This window comes from Phallusia mammillata, chromosome 7, assembly GCF_965637545.1.
Source record: "Phallusia mammillata chromosome 7, kaPhaMamm4.hap1.1, whole genome shotgun sequence".
Classification (NCBI taxonomy): Eukaryota; Metazoa; Chordata; class Ascidiacea; order Phlebobranchia; family Ascidiidae; genus Phallusia; species Phallusia mammillata.
The window spans coordinates 23,754,907-23,779,586 of NC_137258.1; the positions used below are offsets into that span (position 1 = coordinate 23,754,907).

At 38.1% G+C, this 24,680-nt stretch overlaps 6 protein-coding genes across 8 annotated transcripts; 3 read left to right on the plus strand and 3 right to left on the minus strand.

Moving 5' to 3' along the window:
- Positions 1-149: 149 nt before the first annotated feature.
- LOC145238465 (cell cycle checkpoint control protein RAD9A-like) lies at positions 150-2,818 on the minus strand. Its single transcript, XM_080101656.1, has 4 exons — positions 2,501-2,818; positions 1,918-2,069; positions 1,303-1,521; positions 150-957 (listed from the first exon to the last, which is right to left on the minus strand). The coding sequence occupies exons 1-4, from the start codon at positions 2,778-2,780 to the stop codon at positions 385-387; spliced, it is 1,224 nt and encodes a 407-aa protein (XP_079957782.1). The 5' UTR covers positions 2,781-2,818; the 3' UTR covers positions 150-384.
- A 685-nt stretch (positions 2,819-3,503) lies between these two features.
- On the plus strand, positions 3,504-9,381 carry LOC145237031 (uncharacterized). Its single transcript, XM_080099730.1, has 3 exons — positions 3,504-4,152; positions 6,780-7,236; positions 7,756-9,381. Exons 1-3 carry the CDS (start codon positions 4,055-4,057, stop codon positions 8,152-8,154), a joined length of 954 nt encoding a protein of 317 aa, XP_079955856.1. The 5' UTR covers positions 3,504-4,054; the 3' UTR covers positions 8,155-9,381.
- On the minus strand, positions 9,370-15,716 carry LOC145237030 (mannose-1-phosphate guanyltransferase alpha-A-like). 3 transcript variants are annotated; one of them, XM_080099729.1, is made up of 11 exons: positions 15,658-15,716; positions 15,507-15,604; positions 15,155-15,258; positions 14,812-15,004; positions 14,142-14,329; positions 13,719-13,856; positions 12,912-13,009; positions 12,526-12,665; positions 11,976-12,147; positions 11,342-11,491; positions 9,370-10,612 (listed from the first exon to the last, which is right to left on the minus strand). In XM_080099729.1, exons 1-10 carry the CDS (start codon positions 15,713-15,715, stop codon positions 11,391-11,393), a joined length of 1,290 nt encoding a protein of 429 aa, XP_079955855.1. In that variant the 5' UTR covers position 15,716; the 3' UTR covers positions 9,370-10,612; positions 11,342-11,390. The 3 variants fall into 3 exon arrangements, with proteins under 3 accessions (XP_079955855.1, XP_079955854.1, XP_079955853.1); XM_080099728.1 differs by having other exon boundaries at positions 9,370-10,963; XM_080099727.1 differs by having other exon boundaries at positions 9,370-11,491.
- Positions 15,717-15,769: 53 nt separating this feature from the next.
- LOC145237027 (ubiquitin-like modifier-activating enzyme ATG7) lies at positions 15,770-18,222 on the minus strand. Its single transcript, XM_080099723.1, has one exon. The coding sequence runs from the start codon at positions 18,012-18,014 to the stop codon at positions 15,990-15,992; it is 2,025 nt and encodes a 674-aa protein (XP_079955849.1). The 5' UTR covers positions 18,015-18,222; the 3' UTR covers positions 15,770-15,989.
- Positions 18,223-18,322: 100 nt separating this feature from the next.
- LOC145237028 (natural resistance-associated macrophage protein 2-like) lies at positions 18,323-20,637 on the plus strand. The gene has a single exon (XM_080099724.1). The coding sequence runs from the start codon at positions 18,488-18,490 to the stop codon at positions 20,279-20,281; it is 1,794 nt and encodes a 597-aa protein (XP_079955850.1). The 5' UTR covers positions 18,323-18,487; the 3' UTR covers positions 20,282-20,637.
- A 60-nt stretch (positions 20,638-20,697) lies between these two features.
- Positions 20,698-24,064, plus strand: LOC145237029 (AP-4 complex subunit mu-1-like). The gene has a single exon (XM_080099725.1). The coding sequence runs from the start codon at positions 20,698-20,700 to the stop codon at positions 22,048-22,050; it is 1,353 nt and encodes a 450-aa protein (XP_079955851.1). The 3' UTR covers positions 22,051-24,064.
- Positions 24,065-24,680: the final 616 nt, after the last annotated feature.

The following is a 24,680-nucleotide window of genomic DNA, read 5'->3' on the forward strand; positions in this document are numbered from 1 at the left end:
TTTTCAGCGAATGAAACTAAGCGAAGTAAAAATGGTGTCCAGTCCACTAGCATTTCTTTGCCCCTCTTAAGATTACAATGAAGCACAATGAGTTTTACAATAAAAGGTACTGCATAAAAATTGGGTTTTAGACAAGTTTTTGATTAACACAGAATCATTTTGTGTTGTTTTGTTTATTTCCGCATGGAACAATATGACAAACAAACAAACAAAAGAAGCAATAATCACAGTGTCAGAAACAATGGCAGAATTTTAAAATAGGAAAAATGTGTGACAAAATCACAAACTTTCACATCACCTACCTTACTACACATACCAGGTTCGTTCGCTCACAGCAGGTATTTGGTATATGAAAGCCTAACTGCAACTTTGAAGGGACCATCTTCAATTGCCCATATCATCATCAGAATCAGGTGCCAACACAACTATTGAATGATCAGGTAGGTTTTGACTTGGCTCAAAAAATACAGATCGTATTCTTTTGAATGGAGGTGAATGTTCAGGATCATCAACAGGCATTTGATTTTGGTCTGGGATCTCTGGGCTAATCTCATGTTCACAAGTTGTTAAATCCACCTCCTTGCTGACAGGCATTTTCATTGCAGACCTGTGTCCATTATTAAGTGTAGATGACTTCTTTTTAGGTGAAATTTTTCGTGGTGGTGCAGCATGCGAACCATGTTTTCTTGAAGCTGTAGTTCTTGATCTGTTTCTAGTGTTTGAAGAGAAATTTACATTGTTTGATTTTTCCGCTTGCTGTGATATTGAATCTTCGTCATTTGCAACTGTTGCCATAACAAAGTTTGCGCGGAAGTAATGTTCCTGTTCTGTGCTGATGATAAGAGGTTTGCCTCCTATTTCAAAATGCATTTCCAGGGTGGTGCCTGCTACATCACAGAATGCAAGGATGGCTCTCAAATCTTTCAGGCAGAAAGTGACTTCAGTGTCAACTCCAATCTAAAACCGTATTAAATGCTTTATGGCCAATTTTAGTAACAAATGTATGTTTGTCATACCTGCACATATGTGTTGTGTGCAATCTTAGCCGCAGATAGTGTACGCTGTTTCAGCCTGCAAAGTCTCATCAGTGCAGCTGGTGACAAGACAATGACGGTATAGGCTAGTGTAGTCACATTACTCCGCTCCAGTTTGTTGGGATTGTCTAGTCACCAGCTGAACTGATAATATGATGTTGGCTGAAACAGTGCACACTGTCTGTAGCCTACTTATCTTTATGATGGCAGATGTTTTTGTGAAATCTGAGCTACAAAGACATAACAAACATAAGTGCTAAAAATTCACCTGAAAATCAGAAAACTCTTCAGGATTCAAAGTCATTTCTGTTCTCATAATTTTTGCATTTTCGTCGTCTTCGTTAACAAAGCTTTTTAGGTTAACTTGACAAGGAGTAACACACATAGAAATCTCCTCAAGGCCGGTGGAGAAATTTGCTGCTACATCGGTAAGGAGTTTGTGTTCACATTTCAAGATGTTTGGTGACAAATCCTTGGCAAATACTGCCTACAAACAAAGTAAAAAGACAGTATATAAATGAAAATGCTGTGTTTATAATAGTGATAATCACTAGTGATTCAATACTTTTATGAAGTTTTGCTTTCAGAATGCAACTGTTGGTAACCACAGAATATAGCAAAAATAGGGCAACATAATTGTTTTGTATATATATCCTACAGCTATAATCCAGGCCACATTTTTGTTTTAAATTGAGTAAAAAGAAATTGGTTTGTCCAAACTGCCACTCTCACAAATGCATCCAATTTGACCAGCCTTTTCATGCAATTATCTGGAATATCAACCACATTTTTTTCTCCACAAATGAAAGGTTTGGGGTTCACAATCTGGAGGCAAATATTTAAATATTCGTTTAACTGCTTCTGTATTAAAAAACCAGCTTACCTGCAGTGATTCACATTCTTGGTAAGTAAGATGATGTGTTTTAGTGATTCCGTGTCGACATTTGAGTTGGAAAACAAGTTTGCAATTCTCTCCATCAAAGTTTATGTCGCATGATTCAACTGATCGCTCGATTGTGCTCAAAGACTTAAACACTGTAATACATAATTGTATTCAAATGTCTCTGTAATTGTATTAATACTGAAATTCAAATTTTAAGTTTGTTGATAAACTTGCTATGATATTAACATCACTTTTTGTGCATATTTTTCACCATTATAACACAAGCTAATTAAACAAAGAAATGACTTATACAAGGCTTTGCAGTAAAGTCAGTCAACAAAAAGACATGGTACAAAATAAAAATATTCTTTTTTAGGGATTGTGAGATAGTCACAATTCAGGGGTTTTTTAAGGTTTGGTTTGGGTGACTGCTCAGTAGTTTTAAGAGACCGCAAGTGTTTCATTTAAATACCAAAAAATAGCCATATTTGCTTATTTGGGAAACCGCTGGAGAAATTTGGGACACCTTACACCAAAAACACCAAAACACCTTAAAAAAACACTGGTCACAATATAACAGTACCTTGTAACATTGTTTTGACTGCAATCTTGCATCGAAAACCATCACTTTCTACGTCTTCGGACAATGTGCCATTTTCACTGCTAGTCGGTTCATATTCGTAGGTTTGAAACATTGGTTGATGGAACAGAAAACAAACGTACGCAGAGCGAGAAGAATTGACCGTTTTCAGTGCTAGGCCATTTTCCAGAGGTTCAAAATAAATCTCAGAACCAATTTTTGCAAGGCAGTGCACAGCTTTAGCAAATAGTTTGACGTTAACCGCTGGTAAAACGCACTTCATTGTGCCTGTCTAAACCCTTAATATCCAAAAAAGTTATTTGTAACAATTGAAGCTTACTTAAAACGTCAATATATAAGAAAACGCATTTATACAAACAATAAATTAATAATTTTTTTAAATTTAAACTGGAGGCAAGTTTTTCACATATTTCTCTAAGTACCTGAGATATCCTATTTCTAGCTTATTCTGAAATGAATTAACTGAAGCAATTACTTGACATGAAGTTTTTTTGAGCATTTAAAACTTATGCAAATCCCTCTGTAGCCAAGTTAAAAACTTTATCATAGTTGTCAACATATCTTTAATTATTGTAGTATCGTGTTATGCCAAGTTCGGAGCTCAAACTTTCGTATTTAACGAATTCATGGTAGTTTTCCTTTCCTTTTTGGTTATTTTTTACTTCAACAAAACATGTTTCAATCTCGCGCCACCAAATGGTAATGTTGATATTTACGATCTCTATGCAGTGAGATATATTTGTGCCTTTTTTCAAAATTACGCTATATTTTACAACAGAGTTAAAAATATACAACACATATCATCATTTCATAAAAGCTACAGATCATTAAGTATTTTATGTTTTTGGTGACGTTTTTGTTTGTTGGTTGTGGTTGTGTTCTGGAATACAGGTAAAGGAACAAAAAAACAGCGGTTCCTCCACACTTCAGTAATCACGCGCAAAGAAAGAGACAACACAAGAGGCCACAGTTCTGCTTCGGTTACGCAGGTATGTGCGAAGAAAAGGTCTCAGGAAAAAAGTGAGGGACAAAATTTACCTTTTTGTTCACCACATATTTACCGAGTTTGTCAGTGAATAGAACAAATACAGCAAGCCTGGCACAAGCTTCAGATATTTGTGGGATATTTTTAGGATATGTGACGTAAAAACCTGTTCGTATTTTGCTTTATGATGTGTTTAGTACGTTTTATGGCGTTTTTGACACATAAATTTAAAGGATTAGCCCAATTTGAATTCCAAAAAAGTGTGTTGTTTGTTCAGGAATTCCAGTGTGCAAACATTTCTTATCGGTGTCGACTGGCACACTTTATAAAAGACTTCTCTGTACGCAAGTCCAATGTCAATCATTAAGTTGAATATTCTGCGGATTTGCGGTAGTTGCTCGCCAACCGTTTGGAAATTCTGTTGCCTTCAGTTTTCCTTTAACATTTGACAGTTGATTGAAAAAGTGTGGTGTTTTGATTCTGATTTCGCAGGCATTTTCTTCCATACTTCGCTGAGAAAGAAGAATTCTGTAACATTAGCTGAGGATAATATGAACCAGTTTGAAACTTTTCAGTTCTGCAGTGAATCTTTTACCAAACAAGACAATGCACCGAACAATAGCGAGTGTTTTGTAACAATAGAACCAGCGTAAGTGTTATGTTTTTTGTGAGACTCTGTTACACCTGTTCAGATTGTGTACTATACAAAGCTGTTTTTGCATGTAACTTGTGATTGATATTGTAGCGAAAGGACCGTTTATCACAACAAGCTAAATTTGGCTACATATGCAGCCCTGTAGTTGGGTGTCGTAAATATTAGGAGTTTTTTTTATTGTTGTTGACATAAAAACGGCAAGTCGTCGCGAACAGAACTGAAATTGTGTTTCAAATTGGGAATTGCAGCCGTATATGCGTTGCTATAAGCGCTGTGAATAGAATGGAGTTATTAAATTCAGACACCTTGAACGTGTTGTCAGTGTAGCATGGCTAGAACCTTTCATAATAACACACCAAAATATACTGATTTATCGGTCTGTTGTACTTGAAAAGATTACAGGTTCAACCGTATCGCAACGAAAGGCAAAGTTGACAAATAGAAGTTGTAGGGACTGAAATACGGCATGTTGGTTCTCTGTCTAGGTTAGGCAAACTTGACCAAGCTGCCGACCGGTGAAGTCCAAACGTATTTTACGAACATACTTTTAGTTAAGTTACAAATTTTTCGGTCGATAAACAAATTTTGTTTTATGTCATTACCCTAATGAAGGTGTCTCGTATTGGACATCGCAACGTTGGCATATAAGTAAAAAGTGCTGGAAGAGCTAAAAATTTGTGGGTGGTACTAAATACCGCATGTTACCGCGTGGTATTCCGCTTAGAATACCGCATGCGTGTGTGAAATGTGAAAATAAGCCCCCAGAGTTGCAAGCGGGCCCAAAATCTGAGCCCGAACCCGGCCCGAACTCGAAAGTATAAGCCCGAAGCTCGGCCCGAACCCGAAACGTTTTTGTGAAGCCCGTTTAGGCCCGAAATTTTGATTGACAGGCCTATGCTGGGACCCAAAAAACAAATAAAAAAGAAAAAGGAGAAAGACAACAAACACAATGAACAATAGTAGACAATGGCGTAAACAACACGGTTTAAAGTAGAGTGGGCATTAGGTCAAAGCCAGAGACTTATTACTTAGCTGATTTTTTTGAAAATTGGGGACACGTAATTACAAATTACGTTTTAGGCCCGTTTTCTCACAAATACCCAAGCCCGAACCCGACCCGAAAAGCCCGGCCCGACTTGCAACTCTGTAAGCCCCAGTAAGGTTAAATTAGACCAGATTCTAGCATTATTTCAATTCCAAACCCTCACCCAACCCAAATAGCTCTAACCGTCAGCGCTTTCAAAAGTCCGCAAAATTATATTTTTCGTAAAAGCATCTTCAAGTCCTTTACAACTTCCTGCCCTGTAATAACATGCGGTCACATGCGGTATACCATGGGGTCACATGCGGTAACATACGGTATCATGCGGTATTTAGTACCACCGAAAATTTGTTGATATCTTATTTGTTATTAGTCATTATAACAATGGCCATGTACAGTTACTTAATGCTGCTTCTTCATATCCTTAAACATACTTAAATAGTTTCAGCGTACCCAAGTGTACCGTTAAAGAAAATTTAATTTGTTGTTGTGGCACAAATTAAAAAAAAACCACTGCCTCCAATGTTGGATTATAACATAAACCAGATCACCCTTGTTTAGGGTACTTACGGTTGGTTGGCCATTCGCCAAAATAAGATGCTTCTAAAAAAAGGATGTCCGCTTGTTTCACAACAAGCAGGCACAATCGATTTTAGAAAGAGTTTCAGCTTACTAGTATAAAATGTTACATTTGCACGTTGTTAAAAGTTGTTTGTCAGACAAGATTACAAGTTCAACACTAAATGTACCCGAGCCGGCGGTACGTTTTTTATGAAATACATCAATTAATCACGCAATGGCGGACTAAAACATCAGTTTTTATCCTTTTGTTGTGAAGAAAAATTGTTGTATTCCCATACAGCAGTAGTTCTCAAACTGTGCGTCGCGACGCCCTGGTGCGTCGTTTCAATTTTCCAAAGGCGTCGCAGAACAATTCCGTTTCGTGGGTTTTTGTTGTTGTATCAATAAACACTACTTTAATAATAAGTTTCCTCATTAACTTTTAATTGCTGGTGCGTCGCAAGTCCAGAAAACTTTTCCAGAGGCGTCGCAACAAAAAAAGTTTGAGAACCACTGATATGCAGTATTGAAGTGATTATATCATAATCCCCAGTTTGGCGGTGTTTAACCGGGCGTAAAGATACACTTTAGGGCTTGAATTGGTCATGCTGTCGTGGTAAAAAGGCAAACAAAAAGTTCGTAGGATCAGTGGTTTACAGAAATTTTTCATCTTCAAAAGCCACCAGAAGTTAAAAAGAGAGAGAAAAAGCTTCGAGAAATTTCGCTTCACTGATTCAAAATCCTCAAAAGGCTTGTTGTGAAAAAACGCGTGGTTTAAGCTTGTTTTTTTAATCAAACAAACATCTCTTTTAACACAAATACCTTGTAGCAATCATTTTATCGTCCATGTGTGTTACTGTATTATAGTTGTATTAAAAAGACTGTATTAAAAAGACCAACAGTGATAGTCAGTTTAAGCCATGCTGTTGATGGTATTGATCTATTACTAAAGTTGTCATTTTTATGATTTAACTTTGTGTACGGTTTCGCATTTAAACAGACAATTTCGTTAACACAGATACCTTGCAGCAACCATGCTTCCTGACGGCGCAGTCGTTGGAATAGTGCTAGGTTGTGTTTTTGTCACTAACGCAATTTCAGTTGCTGTGACGTGGTTCCTGGCGAAACGTCACTACCTGAAAAAGCAGACGCCAACCGAGGAACGGGTCTACGACCTGCCACCTGATTCAGTTTATCCACTACAACAAGCCCAAACGACAACCGCTACAAATGACCATCCCCGCATGTTGCCAATAGCAACGGGTCCGAGGTCACCTGCGTCCAATGGTCGTCCGTCACCAGGACACGACGAATCGCGCGGTTTTCAGAATCACATGTTCTATGACGACACAACAAACACCCCTCAACCCAAAAAGCGTACCACGTCACAAAGCAATGACGTCAGCATCAGACCTGTGGTCACACAAGGCAACTCGATTACGTCACCATCTCCAAGCATTGTCGCTACCAGCAAGGTTAATATGTTGTATTTTTTTCTGAGTCTCATTTGATACATTTTTCTTCTTTGCTTGTCCAGCAAAGTAATATCATTCTTGTAAGGTATGTTACATGATTTGTATGTGCGAAAATATGTTCTTTTGAAACTGGTTTGGCTGTCGCATTTACAATTTGGTTTTGTCTGAAGAATAGTGCACCATTTGGTTTATGGGGAAAAATCAGAACAATTTATCCTTGTTCTTATTAGATTCAGTCTAAATAAGTAAGCTGCAGACAGTGCACACAGTTTTAACCAGTGCTGTCTGATCTGTACAGCTATAGTGACAAGACAGTAGTATAGGCAGGCTACGGTCCTCTGTTTGGAATAATGACTTAAAGTCATGTAGCCATATCAAGTGGTATTTAATAAGCAGTACCAAAATTGTATTCACTAAAATTTTGGAAACTCTCATGAACCGCTCAAGCTTCTGACTTGTGGTTAAAACGGCATTAGTTTGCAAAAAAGTTTGTTTCATCTTTGTTTTGCATTTCTACAGATCAATCTTGCTCCCGTGCAAAAACCTCCAAGGAAATGGTCTCGTTCGGTGGAAGATTTGACACAACAGGGTAAAGACGTTGAAGGGGAAGACCATTACATCACTTACCAGACAGAGGACAGACACCGGGAGCGTGCGATGTCCTTGGGACAGGACTTGGAGAGACAACATATGCAGACTGTGTCACAAGCTATAAAAGAGAGATCGAGGCCGCCTGTGGAAGCTATAAGCGACAGTGACAGTGATTACGAACACTTGGTGGACGAACACCCAAAAATAGAGATTAAGGAAGATGTGATGCCACATAATCATGGATCTCCTCAAACTGGGAGTTATGTAGCGGCTCAAAAACCACAAATTCTTCCGAAACCTAAAAGGATGCAGGAAAACAGAATATGAGGCCTCTTGCACTTGCAAATGTAAATGATTTTGCAAACCAAGCTGTTACGTTTTACTGTTCGGTTTTTGCAACGTAAAGGTTATGAGTTAAAAGTCGGGTTAGTCTTAAGCGGTGGTTCTTAATCCCCTGGGATAGTTAGCCCCAAAGACGTTTAAAAATGACGAAGTTTTACATATTTTTGTGGGGTACTTAATTGGTACTGAAATTATCATTTTTTTACATTTCATGACGTCATACTCATGTGATGTCAAACTTGTGGGATTTTTTATCTATTTGCATATTTTGTAATTGTTAAGGTTGAAAACCACTAGTCTAAAGTTTTTTTAGCTGATATTTACTATGCAAACCAGTTTACAGCATAACAAGTTTCCACTTAAAAGAGTCGGTGCTATAGGCAAAGACTAACGCTTGTAGTTTCGGCCCATCCCATATTACACACTTTTGACTTTGTGTTGAATTATTACTTGACATGCGACAAATGTATTCAATAGTTTTGTGGTTAAAAATCCCACTGGAAACTTATAATGATAAGCCCTTTTCGTCACAATTCGGGGGAAACAAGCCGGAAATGTTGGCTTTTGGATTTGCATTTACTTGATGTGACTTGAAAACCATGTCTCGGTTCAATTATTGTAAAAGCCTTGCTCAAGGAGTCATGGGGGGTATTTGCCGCTCGGTTCCGCTGTTTGGCTCGCGTACAGCGAGCGACACGGAATTTTTCGTTCCGCGTGACTTTTCATCATCATGTGACGCCTGACGTCAGAGTAGGTGTTTTTTGGGGTGCTATATTTGATGTTCAAGTCCCAAAGAAAATCTTAACAGGTTTTTCGTCACCTTGTTGTGCTTTGTACCTTTGACAGCTTCGTGTCGCAGAATAATAAGATTTAACGGTAACTGGTATCTTTAGGGAAATTTTGCAATACGTTGCTGTTTTGTATGCACTTATTCTGTTACTATATTTGTTATTTTGCTCACAATGTTCCAATGTTGACCAATTCCAGGTATTTTTCGTTATATTACTTCAATTATAGAGCAACAAAAGCCATATAATTTCATGTGTGCTATTTTAACAGTTATTTCTTTTCCATAATTTCATGTGTGCTATTTTAAGTTATTTTTTTTTCTATACCTACGTCTTCCAAGTTTAAGAAATATGCATTTTTCACGTTTTGTGAATTGGTTTACTAACTTTGACTTCAAATAAACGCTTGAAACCTGCTACATGATATATATTTTGGCAAAATACAAAAACTGCAAGAAAACAAAGCAAACACGCATTGAAGAACGCTTCACAGAACAAATAGGTTTGTTGTGCATCAACAACAATGGTGGCATTCGGTTTTATCTGTGACGTCACATAGGGTATTGAATTGTATTGTGCATTTTGATTGTATTCGCTTGTTGTCAACTGTTCTAGTTTTTGCAACTGCACTTGGTCTTCAAAAATAAAAGAAAAACACCGCATGTGAACAATTGAAAAAGAGCGAAATGGATGAAGTGAGAAATTGGAATGCTTGAAATCGACAGGGCTTTTAGGTAACTCAATTTTACAGTTCATTGCACACAACAGATAGAATTACCGGAGAGGTACTGAAGCGTGAAATCACATGATCCCAGTTTAATTTCTACACCACTTAACGCTTAAGCCAGTCCAGCAAAACCAGTGGTTCCCAACCTTTTTCGATGAATTCCTCCCTTCACAATTCAAAACATTTTCATTCCTCCCCAATACACTGCATAGTAGATGCTAAACCATGATACATGTAAAAATTAAAGTTCCTCCCCTCGAGTTTTCAAATCCCTCCGGCTGGGAACCACTGGCTTAGGCAAACACGAAGACTTGAGTTTGCGGGGAAAATATATGTTTGGGTTGCTATGCCAACGTGGTAACAGCGAAGCACTACAAAACCATACTACACGAATAAGGCGCGGTAACAAGCAATGGCTAAGAAATCAGACAACAAAACGCTACTATGTGGTTTAACAAAATATATTGGAACGCATTTATTAAAGAATATAGGTCTATTGAAGAAGGGCATTTACAATACAGTGCAATGAGAAATAGTATAGCTTGTAAATATCATAGTTTAAGTGTCAGTTATTCTTGTATGGCTTTTACCCATCATATCTTCGATAAACTAACGCTTTAAATCTCTCGAGTGAAGTGCATTGCAAAGTAATATGTAAGCTAATTGGTATTTTGCCAATTAAATCAAATTACTTTAGGCTACAACAGTAGTTCTCAAACTGTGCGTCGCGACGCCCTGGTGCGTCGTTTGAATTTTCCAAGGGCGTCGCAGAATATTCGTTTCGTGGCTTTTTGTTGTTGTGTCAATAAACACAACTTATAATAAGTTTCCTCATTAACTTTTTATTGATGGTGCGTCGCAAGTCCAGAAAACTTTTCCAGAGGCGTCGCAACAAAAAAAAACAGTTTGAGAACCACTGGGCTACAGCCTACAACAATACAATAGTGTTAAGGTTTTTGGCTAAACTGTGTAAACAAGGCTACAATGTCCATTAAATGTTTGTTTTTAGTGCACCATTTGAAAAAAAACTGAAAAAACAACATGTGATAGCAATAACAAATGTCTAAAAATCTACTACATTGATAACAATTGGGCACATTTTTGGCGGAAATTATTGATGACAGTTTTTTTTCTGTCACCAGATAGCGCCATCGAACGCGATCCGACAACCGCAACAAGGCCCATACAAAAGGTAAAGGTATCAACGAATACAACACTTGGTGAATGCTACCATAGTGATTGGATTTGTCAACAGATTTTGAATAGGTAAATTCGCAACCTAAACCAAAATGATTTTCAGTTTGAAGTCGTAGGTGAAGAAAAAAGTTTGCATAGCCGTGTTGCACTAAATATCAGACGCTAAATCAAACTAAAATGGTTCGTGAAAGCAAAACCTTATGTTGGTAACAGAGTTGTAAGTCGGGTGCTGTTTTTCGGGTAGAATGCGGGTTTAAGTTTTAATAAACTTGTTTAATTTGGGCCTGACTTCATACTCTGCCAGATTTGTGTCGTAGTGTTTTGGTGGTTAGTATAATTCGGGCCAACATTTTACAAATATCGGGTTAGGGTGTGCTTATATCTCTAGTTTTTGTACACTACAAATGAAAGGCTACATTTCAAAAAGAATATAGTTAGCTTTTATGTCTTCGTTGCCTACTTTGATGCGGCGTGTGAAACAGAACTATCATTCCGAATTGTAGTTTGGTTCAAAGAATAATCTGGTTTTTCGAGTTTGCATGGATGTTTTTGTTCGGGAGGACAATACTGTTAAGAATGATAATTTCCGGGGCAACGTCAACCTCTCTACCTGAAAATGTATAACAAAGGGCTAGTTATATTATAATGCTTATGCTCGAAGTACATTTTGATAGTAAAAAAAATAGTACTGTATAGAACCAACCGAGCAACCTACAAGTACACGATTTAACATACGCTGTCATTTAAAAAGTAGTGTTTTCCAACCACAAAGCGGTCGAGCTGGTATCAAAACCCGTAACCTTGTGAGTACCACTCGGTTGCGTTTATAAAGGCAAAAAAACAAAAAGCCTGAAAATACAGTTGCCTAGTACATTATGGCAGTATAGATAAATTACTACTGTACAGAATCAACCAACACGATTTAACAACTCTGTCTTTTCAAGGAGTTGTCCAAAACGTTATTTTGCTCGGAAAACACAAAAAGTAGTTGCTGGTGTTAGGATCCATAACCTTGTGTTTGTGTGTACAACTTTTCAGTTGCCCTAACCACCTATTATGTGTTTACAAAAAAAGAGTAAAACAAAATGGCTTACCTAGCACTGTGATAGAAGGTATAAGTCTACCGTCTTCGTTGAACAACTGACCACTGATGATCTTAGAGTAGGGGGCATTAGGATCAGGCTGCTGGGCGGTTCCCTCAACACGTGACCATTCACCCACTTTACATTTCCACCCGATAATTGTATTTAACACACAACAGTGGTCCTGTAACAGTTGGAGGATGGTTTGTCAGCTAAGATGTTTTTTTTGTGTGAATGCATTATAATAGCTTGTGACTTTTTATGGGACAAATTAAACCAATACATTTATTTGTGCTACTCTTCAAAAAAGTTAGTTACATTTTTAAGAATAAAATTTTTGTGCCCAAATTAGTTTGTTAAGTTTCACAAATAACAATTCCCTTAAGTTATCGTTACCAAGAAAACAATTGCCAAAAAAGCTGTATCAACGCATTATTACGCGAAAAAAAACATTTTTCGAAATAAAGGTACTTGTGATGATTGTACATCAGTCATATTCTTCGCCCAAAAAGTCAAGCTATATTCAGTATTGTATTTTGAATAGGATATTTTTTTCACGCACATTAAGTTTGGCTCCGGACAGAACAATGGAATTCGAAACCCGAACGCCCGCTCCAATCTCAACATTTTCACCCAGTGTAACATTCGGACCAAGAACTGCTGTTGGGTCAACTGAAGCGCTTTCGTGGATAAAAACATCACCTGAAAAAATTAATACATTGCGTGATCAGATATACCTAAATCGCTTATTGTACAGAATTAATTCTATTCGAATAAAGACTTGAAGATGTCACTTAGGCTAAATATTATGTGCACATTCATTTACTGATTCTGTTACTTGAATAATGTTTTCCATTTTTAGTTATTTAATCACATAAACGATGATCGCCAATGACCATGCTGTCTGTTGGAGGGTATGATACTGTTCAGTTCAAACGATGTCAGTACCTCTAATTATCGGACCGTCCGGATTTTTCTTAGCTAGAACTTCAGGTTTTGTCCGTCGATACACGGAGAGATATAACTTGTTTGCGTGGATAGCCGATCTGCATTAAGAAGAAAGAAAAGAGGTTGAAATTCGCGACGTTCCTAATATCTTTGTCGAGTTTAAATATTTTAGTGTCTCAACAAAGTCACGTTTTCCAGATTAGAACCAAAGCTGTGTGACGTCATAAACCAGTGGTTCTCAACCTTTCGTGGACCGTGGCCCCGTAAAAGTAACTTTTTGGCCTCGTGGCCCCCTTCAAGTAATCCTGTAGGACCTGTGGCCCCCTTAAATGTAAATGGCAATCTCGTGTTGGAATTCTGTACTTTAAAAAGGTCGAAATAGAGTAAACAAGAATCCGTAGTCCTGAGAAACCTCAGTATAGACAAATAGTATGTGAAATAGTCGATTAAATTAGGGAATAAAGTTAAAAAGAAAATGGCTTTTTGTGGGTGTTTCTGGTGAATCTACACCCGTGGCCCCCCTGGAGGGCCATGGGCCCCGGTTGAGAACCGCTGTCATAAACAGAGATTGGGAACTTTTATTTTCTCATTTTAGAATCAAAACATGTTTTCTCGTTATTGCAATTTAGTCTTAAGTTTTTGAAAGATTTAAAAATACACCGAGTGAAATTCAAAACCAGAAAATTGATTCTTGGCGTAGTTCTAACAGCAATGACCTAATGGAAACCAACTAACAAATATTTCAAATTCCTAAAATTGCAACATTATTTTAGAGAATTTCGAACTAAGGTTTCTCCATATACTTACGCGGCTGATTTAATTTGACCCCAGATCTCTTTGGTTTTGTAGACAAACATTTTTCCACTTCCGGCATATCCGGCCAATATCTCCGTCTCAAGTTTTATTGCGTCAGGGAAGTTGCTGTCGCCCATTCCCATCTCCAAGCTGTAAAACATAGATCGTTAGATTGTCGGTTCGAACCTCAACTCGACCACTTATGTTTTCTTTATTAACAAACTTAAGATTCTTGATCACACTTTTGCCCTTTTTTAAGTAGTCAAAAATTCAAAAAGTGCAGTGAATAATTTGTTGTGCTGTCATAATAGCCCTAGCACCCAAAAAGAACACTTTCACGTTTTTGCTCATTGTCACATATGACATGCAGCAAGATGTCAGAAAAATCAAGTTGGTAAAGTCAGTAAAAACATATGGGCATTGTTACAAACGAACCTTTCTTCTTGATGTTGTCGAAATACTTCGGCCATATAGCAGCGCAAGACGTCAGGAGTAAAAACGTAAACACCACAGTTGATAAGGGAGCTAACGAACGTCTCAGGTTTTTCCACATAATGAGTTGCTTCATTTGTGTTTTCGTCTTCAACCAAGCAGCCATAACTCATAGACTCACTGTGTGTGGCCTGTAACAATGAAAGTCAGGGGTGAATGTATTAGGTATGGCGTATGGGCAAAATTGTGCGTTTATATGAGCCATGGCATGTCTCATGCCATATTTTTTGCCAGAAACAATAGGTTCCAGCGATTCCTTGTTCACAGAAAATACTTTGTGCATTTCACAACAGCTCAGGTCTAGGTTTACTTGAACTTGTAGCAGGGGTTTGACTTGTGGATGTTATAGACAAAATAAGGACTCAAGTCAAGAAGGACATTTCTTAGAATAGGACAATAGATTTTTCAAAGACATTGCCTTTCAAAATAAGGACAAATCTCAGAAATAAGGACGGTATGGTAACCTTGGGTATAAATCTTGATTCAAGAAATAATGGTTTTGGTTAATAAACCTAACTGGCAAACAACCCAACTTTCAAAAGACAGATGACATTTTTGTGTAGCTTTTACTTGGAGCTAAAGACCAAATAAAAATCAAGGAGCAAGCTTCTACCTCTGTAGCAACGATTGTGATTCTGTTGTCACCATTCTTAGATTGATGAAAATGCAGAATATCAGACAGTGGAAAGTTGCAACAAACATCAGAATTGAAAACAAAGAAAGCTTCGGGTGTCCCAGAAAGAATCTGATCACGGAAATGATACAGACCGCCGGCGGTTCCTAAGGGACCATACTCAGAAAGGTACCTGAAATATTTCAATAATTAAAGTAAAATTTTACACAAAAATAACAGCATACTGATTAAATCGGCTTTCCTCCTTTAAGAGAACTTCGTTATTTGATAAAATCAAACCACACAGTACACAAAAAAATGAACAGTATAATTGGCAACTTACTTTATGCTAAGAGAATATTTTTGTTTTGCCATGGTGATAAAACTCTTCAGCATTTCTGTGTAATGAAAAAATCCGATGAGAATTACTTCTTTGATTTCCGGAACCTGGTATCGAAAAGATAAATTAATAATATCACATTCACATTGCAGAAGAGAAGTGTATTTATGCTCCGCTCTAGACATTGAAGATTAAAAAGCAACATTTCTTTTAAAACACAGAATAAGGAAAGTTATAGACACAGAATCAGGCAGCAAAAACCTCACAGTTGAAAATACACTAAATGAAAACAACATGGGATATTGAATGATCGAGGTTAATCGAACACATGAATAAGATTGAAAAACAAACTTACTTTAGAACAGGCTTCAATGTGATGTTGTATCATTGGAATTCCAGCTACAGGAAAAATAGGTTTTGGGACATCAAGTGACAATGGACGAAATCTTGTACCTAAAATAAAAACTTGTTAGCAGTTGTAATAATATAAAATTTACAACGCCAACCTTTGTCTGGGCCTCCAATCAAGATCACTGCCTTCCACATATTGTTTTGGATCCGCATTGAAAAAAGTTTAGCAGATTTATTTTATTTATAGCTGTAAGTATGTATGTCATATCTGTGTACCAAAAACACACAATCATTTGTACCGCATATTTTTCACACACAATTGCACAATCACAACAATAACGACTTTCAAAAACCAGGGTTTAAAAAAATTACTGCTGTTATTTATTCAAAACAAAACATGTTTCTCATTGCAGTTTGCCAAAAAATCACTTGAAGACAACTTATTACATTTGCATAAATACACTTCAAATTTACAACAACATTTCATTCATATACTTTCTGTGTCACTAAATTCCAAAATATCGGCCTCAGCTTGTGCAGTTTGCTGGTGTAATAATGTGAGTCCAGTTAAATCCTCAAGATAGCTGTTTGGCGAATTAAAAACATCAAGTAAAAAGTCAAACTTTTGTGACTTGTACTGATCCAAAACAATATCAGAGCATGCAGTACACTTGCTAAAAGCTTCTGTTGAGGGATATAGCACCTGATTGTTTGACAAAAATCCTCGAATTTGATGAGGCACTGGACCGAGCAAAGAGCTTTCAGCTGGGTCGAACTCTCCTTGTGCATTATCCGGCATACACAGCTTGCCTGAAGGATGCTGTAGCACCGATGCAAGCAGCTCAACTGCCAAAGCAGATGCAATCATTGAAACACCAGGTCGTGACACAGTGCACTGTTGATCCAAACTCCTATCTCGCAAGGAATTTCCTGGTGCCACAACATCATTACAGAAATAGCAACCAAGTTTTTTAGCTGCTTGTTGTTCAGGAGTTATTATTCCGTGCCTCATGACAAGGTAAGAGTCGAATCCGAGAGCTGAATTTATTACAAGTTTATCTTTTGCGGCACACATCATTGTTGGTAACCACCGGCTCTCTCTTGTATCCATCAGGAGGAATACAACATCATGACTGTCAATTAACTCCTCCAACTGGTGAACCTCATTCTGTACCTTGGCCACAAGTTCGTCACTGCTATGTACAGGGTGTCCAGGCATTGGGATAGAAAGCTCAACACCGACGGCATTTACTCCAGGGTAAATGAGTTTCAATTTCTCAGCAGCTGCTAATGCTTTTGGCTTTCCTCCACTGGGACTGCAGTCAGAAAATTCAAACAATGATTGTCTTACAGGATTTGAGAAAGAAACTGTTCCGTTGTCAACCATTGTAATATCAGTGACACCCCATCCAAGCAAGCCACGAGCTACATTGCATCCTAGAGTTCCTGAACCAAGTAACAAACACTTGCATGAGGAAATGGCTTCCAAGTCCAGTGACGGCATTAACCTCCAACGCATCAGTTTTAGATTCAAGTTAACAGACGACATTGCCAGTCTGGTAGGGTCCATACTCTCAGCAAGACTTACAGATCTTGGTGCTAGTTTGTTTTTCTTGTTCTTTTCCCATCCTGTGGCTTCCGCGCAAATCTTAACTGGTGGTAGGTTAACTTCAAGGTACAGGCTGTGAGCAATTGTTCGTTTGCCACTGTGAGTTCGGTCCCTGAAACAAATAACTCGAACAAGGTTGTCTACAAAATGTGATGACCAATGATACGAAATCAAAGTTAGGAAGTTTCTTAAAGGCCATGCAGGATAGTCTTCTAATGTTGATGGGTCAGCGAGTCCAAATATGATAAACTCCTTTTCTTTCAATAACCGTTCAAATTCAGTAAGGGCACAAATGTTAACGCTGACTTCATCAGACTGGAATGGATTTGAAGAGCACGACAGTAAAAAGAAGCCTGGTTTATTTGAGCCATAACTAGAAAAGGCCTGTTGCAATGAGTTTTGAAAATTTGGGCAGTTAAGGTTGGACAACGGTTTGCAAATATTCTTTACAATTGCTGTTGGATGTACAAACGCTGGAAAAGCAAACCAATAATAAAACAAATACTTCTTTAAATCAGCAAAACTGAGTAGTACAAATCTTACTAAACATGATGGATTTTTAATTGCTTCACCATTTGTTATTTGCTGCCAAAGTGTATCTGCCACATCTTGCAATATTTGTTTTTTGTTGCAACTTTTGAAATCTTCAATCGTATTTTTGTTCCACAAAGTGCCATGACTCATAAAGCAAAGAGGAGGTGCCTTTTCCATTTTTTCAAATGCTTTATAATCCACATTGTGTCTACAGGGCAGTCCTTCAACATCAGTATTGGTGTAGAAACCGTTTAAACGTTTAGGTGCATCATCAAGTTTGTACACATTCAACTTGTTTTCGGCTAATTTATTCCAAAATCCAGATTCAATAGCACTTGCAAAAGGTAAAAACTGCACAGGGCCAGCCATAATCCCGTTTATTCAGTTTTCAGTAGCCCTCTCCACAAAGTACATGCATTGTTGCTCAAAATTTTCACTGAAACAAACATAGCATTACTTCCCTTCATTGACCTGAATTGAATTTCAACGAAGTTAAACTATGCCTAATCCATACAAACAGTTATGTATGGAATAAGCTAACTTAACCCTTCACAAATGAACATTTATTTATTATTTTGTCATCTGTAGGCTACACGTTGATACGTACTACGTGGAAGATATTTCTACCCTATCTACCCTGTAAATGGGCCTATGAGGTCAAAGGTCAATAACTTCTGCTTTGTGGTACACATTTGGATCGGATTCGGATTTTCATTTACAATTTACGGCTTACGCAACAGCCGCGAGTGCGAATTGCGAACATGCAATGACTCAACGTGGTGTTTGTTTATTCACGTGCGCGTTAATAAATCTTTTTTCGCAGAGTTAGTCAGGCTGGGCAGATGCATCAGCAAAGCCTGGTTGAAACTATTTCGTTGGAACAGAGCGTTAGACAACCGGCAGAGGTTGACGAGAGAACAATGGACGAAAATAATGAAAACAATGATGATAGCAAGGAAGTGGTATATGTCAGCGGACGAAAAGAAACAGATGTTGCGATGCCAATAGTTGCAACTTATTTTGAGGAGAGGATCCCTGTACCACAAGACATGGACGAAGAAATAGACAAGTTTAAATGCGGACCGTTTTCGCCGGATATGCCCGCTTTTAGCTGGCGCAAACTCTGGGCATTCACTGGTCCCGGATTTCTGATGAGCATCGCGTATTTAGACCCGGGCAACATTGAGTCCGACTTGCAGTCAGGTGCAATTGCAGGCTTTCAACTGCTTTGGCTGCTTCTTCTGGCAACTATTATGGGTTTGTTGATGCAAAGACTCTCAGCTCGACTTGGAGTGGTCACTGGTCTCCATTTGGCCGAGGTGTGCAACAGACAGTACAGTAAAGTACCAAGAATAATCCTTTGGCTGATGATTGAAATAGCGATTGTCGGCTCCGATATGCAAGAAGTGATTGGATCAGCTATTGCTTTCTCACTCCTGTCTGGTGGCAGAATACCACTTTACGCAGGCGTTCTTATCACTGCCAGTGATGCTTTTGTATTCCTACTTCTAGACAAATATGGTTTGCGCAAACTAGAGGCATTCTTTGGGCTTTTAATCACTTTAATGGCCATAACATTCGGGTATGAGTACATAAAAGTGGCACCAAACCAAGAACAAGTAATATTTGGAACTTTAGTCCCTCATTGCACAAATTGCGGACCAAAACAACTGTTGCAAGCTGTAGGAATTATTGGGGCTGTTATCATGCCGCACAACATGTATCTACATTCTGCACTGGTGAAATCAAGAGATGTTGACCGCGCAAAGCCTCGCAAAATTCGAGAGGCAAACTTCTACTATCTGATTGAATCCACTATTGCTCTTTTTATTTCCTTTATTATAAATCTGTTTGTAGTTTCTGTATTTGCTGAAGCCTTTTATGAAACTACATACCCACAACTTAATGCAACATGCCAAAATGCTACTAACATTCCAGGTGCCACTCATATGTTTCCAATCATAAATGGAACAGATCAGGCAGTAAATGTGGACATTTATAAGGGTGGAATTCTTTTGGGATGCTTTTTTGGTCCCATTGCTTACTATGTGTGGGCAGTTGGAATATTAGCAGCTGGTCAGAGTTCCACAATGACTGGGACATATTCTGGACAGTTTGTCATGGAAGGTTTTTTGGACCTGCGTTGGAGTAGATTCAAACGAGTGGTTTTGACGCGTTCTATTGCCATCGGACCAACTCTTCTACTGGCTGTGTTTTCTGACATTGAGCATTTGACAGGCATGAACGACCTTCTCAATGTCCTTCAAAGCTTACAACTTCCTTTTGCTCTGATACCTGTTCTGCACTTTACCAGCATGGCTTCATTAATGGGTGAATTTGCAAACAATCTAGCATGGAAAATCATTGGTTTTGTAATTTCGTTTTTAGTGTTAGTGATTAACTTGTACTTTGTTGTTGTTTATATTACAGAATTAAAGTATGTTGCCTTAATAGTATTTGCTGTACTTGTTGCATTAGCATATCTTTGTTTTGTATTTTACCTTGGTGCCTTAATGTTATCTGCCTTAACACAGTCACAGTGTCTGTCAAAATTAAAACTAAATAGTTATATGCGTCAAGATGATGAACAAGACTTAGTATCAAACCCCGAAAGTCATTCGGTAAATAATGATTGAACTCGAATATGGTGTATTAATTGTACATTTATTTATTGTTTGTTTATTTCCTTATCTCTGAAAGCATTTATATGTACTAGTTCATTGTGAAATTTCTTGTGCAAACTGTAAATAGACACCATCACCATATCAGACAAACAGTATTCATCTCAAAATTTGCATGCTACTATGAACAAAATAAAATAGATATACAGCTTTTCTAGGGTAACTTTGTTATGACTGCGATTGTTGTCAAATTTTCCTTGAAACCTTATGTGGTGCTCATAATTGTTCTTGTTATCATAAGTACTTAAGCACAACTTAACTGTGTGATATTGTGTCATTTTTATTTCCGTTTTGTTGATTTGTCATTCCAGGCCAATTAAATGCTATCTAGGCTGTGTTTAATGACTTAACAATAAATTGAATCCAACCAAATGTTGCTTGGAATTTTTATGGCCAGTGAAGGTGGTGAAGTTATTGTCCGAAAAGATTTTCTGTACAGTTCAACAAAATGGACGCCTGTAACTTTTACTAGAGAGCTAAAGAGAAAAGGTAGGGATTTACCAATGTCAATCCAACTGGAAGATATGTTCTATTTCCATGTAAAGCTTGACTCTGTTTTACTGGTGGCTGTGACAACAGTAGGTACCATGTCATGTTATGTGGTGTTGGCATACTTAGAAAGCTTGTCCGATTTCCTAAAAGACCTTTTGGGCACTGTTAACCCCCAAAACATATTTTCTAATATTGGACTTGTGTACGAAGTAATTTGTGAGTCTACTGATGCTGGGTTTCCAAGACTGGTTGAAAAGGAGAAACTGAAAACGTTGTTGTGCAATGCCGTGCGTCCAGCCAAATCTAATTCTCCACATTTTCTTAGTATTTTGCCTGACAATTTATTTGGTGCTGTCGGTGACGCAAATAAACGTGTGGCATGCAGTGAAGCTACAAAGAAACCTATAAAAACCAAATCAACACAAGAGCTTGATAAACAAGAACTGTTTGTGGATCTTATTGAAAAATTATCCGTTATTATCGACTCAAGGGGCGTTGTGTTACATTATGGACTTAATGGGAAACTTCAAGTAAAAAGCTATTTGGATAACGCCGCTAATGTCTCGGTGACATTTTCGCAAGACTCCAAACTAAAAGACGCTTTTAACAATGCTAGGTTTCACGCTAATGTTGACAAATCTAAACTTCCACGTGAGATTAGAGCGCAAGTTTGTCCTGGAACGTATACTGCCATGAACTACAGCCTGGATATTCGGGATGAAAGCACGTCTATGCCGTTTACGTTGTACGGAAATTTCGTCCCAGTACCGGAAGACAAGCTAGTGATGATCAATTTGAAGTTACACAGTAGCCTGCCTCCGCGAAACCCTGCCACAAACTTTGTTGGGACGATACGACTGCCGTACAGCACCCTGACGGCATCAGGTAGTTCTTCGCTAGCTAACATGGAATTAACATACGATAAACACAAGCAGTTGATACAGTTTACCAGCCCTTTGTACCCAGGAGAATCCCACCACAGTGTCTCCGTTAAAGTGCTGGTAAAGGACTGGAGCCCTGCACTGGTGTATGAACTCAACAGTGTTGTTTTGGAGTTCGAGGCTCCAATGTTTTGTCAGTCTGGATTGCGAATCAATAATCTTAAAGTCGAGAGCCCGAACTCAACAAGCAGTGGGCCAGGTTCAGTAGTTAGTAGATGGGTTCGCTACTTAACACACTCAAAATCATACGAGTTCTATTTGAAGGACGACTGGATGTCGATAGGCTCATGATTGCGTGGTGGAAATTCGGGCGGCGTATAGGGATTTTCCAGCAGAAGATATTAAGTTGCGTTTAAGTTTGGAAAACAAAGCAATCGAAAGAGCTGTACCACTGGTTCAACTATCAAGTCGGGAATAGCTGCGCAACGTTGCAATGTTTTAAGACACGAAAAAGTTATGGGGACCATTGGATTAAGGTTGGACGCGCTGTAGCTACATGGTCATTATAACACATAATTTGATAGGGCTAACAAGAACATTAACTTGGATTCGTTTGGTTAAACGCAACAGTCCCCAAAAAACAACCGGTGTGAACCAAAATTATTTTTTGGATTTTTCAAAGTTAAGCCGTTGTTGTTGTGGTTGTTTTGCGTGTGCACAATGACATTGGCAGTTACTTTGAATTTGACCAAGTTGTCGATTATCATTTTGTGACTCATGCTTCCGAAAGTGTGTTTATGTCACGAGTTTGACTTGTGTTATCGCGCAGCAGTACAAAACGTTACCCGTTTTAGGAAGTTACCATGAATGCACTTTACAAAGATGCCATGTTCAAAATTGCCTTACCCGGATTTTCTAGTACTAAACGCTTTAAATAAGTTTTTAAAATGCAATTTCCTATGTACTTACAACAGCTGATAAAAATTACGTTAAGTCTTCAACTATTTAATTTATAACCCATGATAAGTACATAGTCAGGCATTTGGACAAAAAACTGCAAGTTTGCAAAACAAACAACAACAGTCGTTATGCAACGCGATTAAAACATTGCAAATATTGATCCTTGTGTCATGCGGTGCAAACCACATATTGACTATGTCTGAGTGTTTAACAATGTCAACTGGGTTTACTGATTTTGTAACAGCATGTTTAACACGTGATAAATACAATGATCACAATTAAAACTGACAGAGCATGAATGCGTTGAATATACTTTGTTACGACAACAATCGGTATTGTTATTAACAGTGTAATTAGCTATTGTTGAAACCTGTTCAATAGAATGTATTTATTATATACAAGCTTTCTGCCGGTTTTAATTGTGATAAAGCTAATTGTAAAGTCCGTGTCCAGAAATTAAACCTTACTTGTATATTCGTTATAACAGTGGTGGGATTCAGCCGGTTCGCACTGGTTCTATTACACCGTCTCACGAAATTTTATGAGATCAGCGAACCGGTTAGCGTTACTGGTTACTGTAAATGCACTTTTTGGAATAGAACCGACTGAAAAATATAACTTTTGTGATAGAACCGGCGGAAAAAAATTGGAATCCCACCACTGCTTTATAAGTGACATCCTTTTGTCCATGCAAATCTATTCAGTTTCTGTTCACAAATTTGCAATAGGAAAACCCCAATCATTGTCGAACGAAAAAAGCTGCCATTAAAACGTGCTTAAAATGCACAATGTCGTGACTGCATACAGCATTCAGTTCACGGAAAAAGGTTTGCCCGAACCAATGTCAGCACGATTGACTGTGTCAAGCATGTCACGCACACTCTTGTTAAGTGTAAACGTGCAAAGCTTCTACATGTAGCCAGTGGTGGAATTAAAATTTTTTGTCAGCCAGTTTTTTCATAAAATTCACATTTTTCAGCCGGTTCTGTTACAAAAAGTTCATTGACAGTAACCAGTAATGCTAACCGGTTTGCTGATCTCATAACATTTGGTGAGACGGTTCTATAGAACCGGTGCGAACCGGCTGAATCCCACCACTGAATGTAATCTGTGTTAAAATGAGTGCTTATAGTTTTCAGGATGATGCTCGTTCAACACGCCACTTTTGGCCCACGCACCGGAAAAACTAAATCATTTGTTTTCGATTGGTGGAAATGACTGTATAAATCAATGTTTGGCAGTTCTGTGATTTTAATTGTTTTTATGTTTATCATGGGTTAGTGAGTAAGGCATGAATGTGTTATGTTTACAAAAAAATGACCCGCCGTCGAGCCAGCTTTATTGAAAGTAGGCTACGTTGGATCTTTTATTAAAGCTTTTTCGACTTGTGGGTGATCTTAAACAATTTCTCGGTTTTGTGGGTTGCAGCACTTCCTGCTCAGGGAACCCAAGTGGTCGTGGTGGCATTAGAACCGACTACCTCGCAAACACCAGTTGTGTTCAATTCTGGGTCAAAATTCTTGCATTTCTTCCCATTTTGCCTCCAGCTAGATCAGGATAAAATTGACAATATCCAACTCAGGAGAACGTATAAATTTGTCGGTTTTATGCTAATTTTCAACCCACTAGTCAAGTATTTGACAAATGACGGCAATTTGCGCCATGGCTGAATGGGCACTGGTATTGGGAAGGCAATGCCACTCACAGCTATACACTGTTCATTTGTTCAGATCTGTCATTTGTGTTTGCGGATCGCGGTGTCGTGGACTTTGGACGCAGTTATTACGTAAAAAAGTCACATTCATTACGTAATAATACAAGTAGTGTTGCTACGAGGCATACTTGTATGAACCATATTTTGCTGTCTCGGGAAATGTGTATAGTTACGTAACAATGCCGCGGTTTTTGGGTCCTGTTAAACTAGCCTACTCGACAAAACCAGGGTTTTTGTTTTACTTATGGAACGACCATTTCGACAAATCCAATAAATGTGAAGAGTCATTACTGACTTATGTATTTTT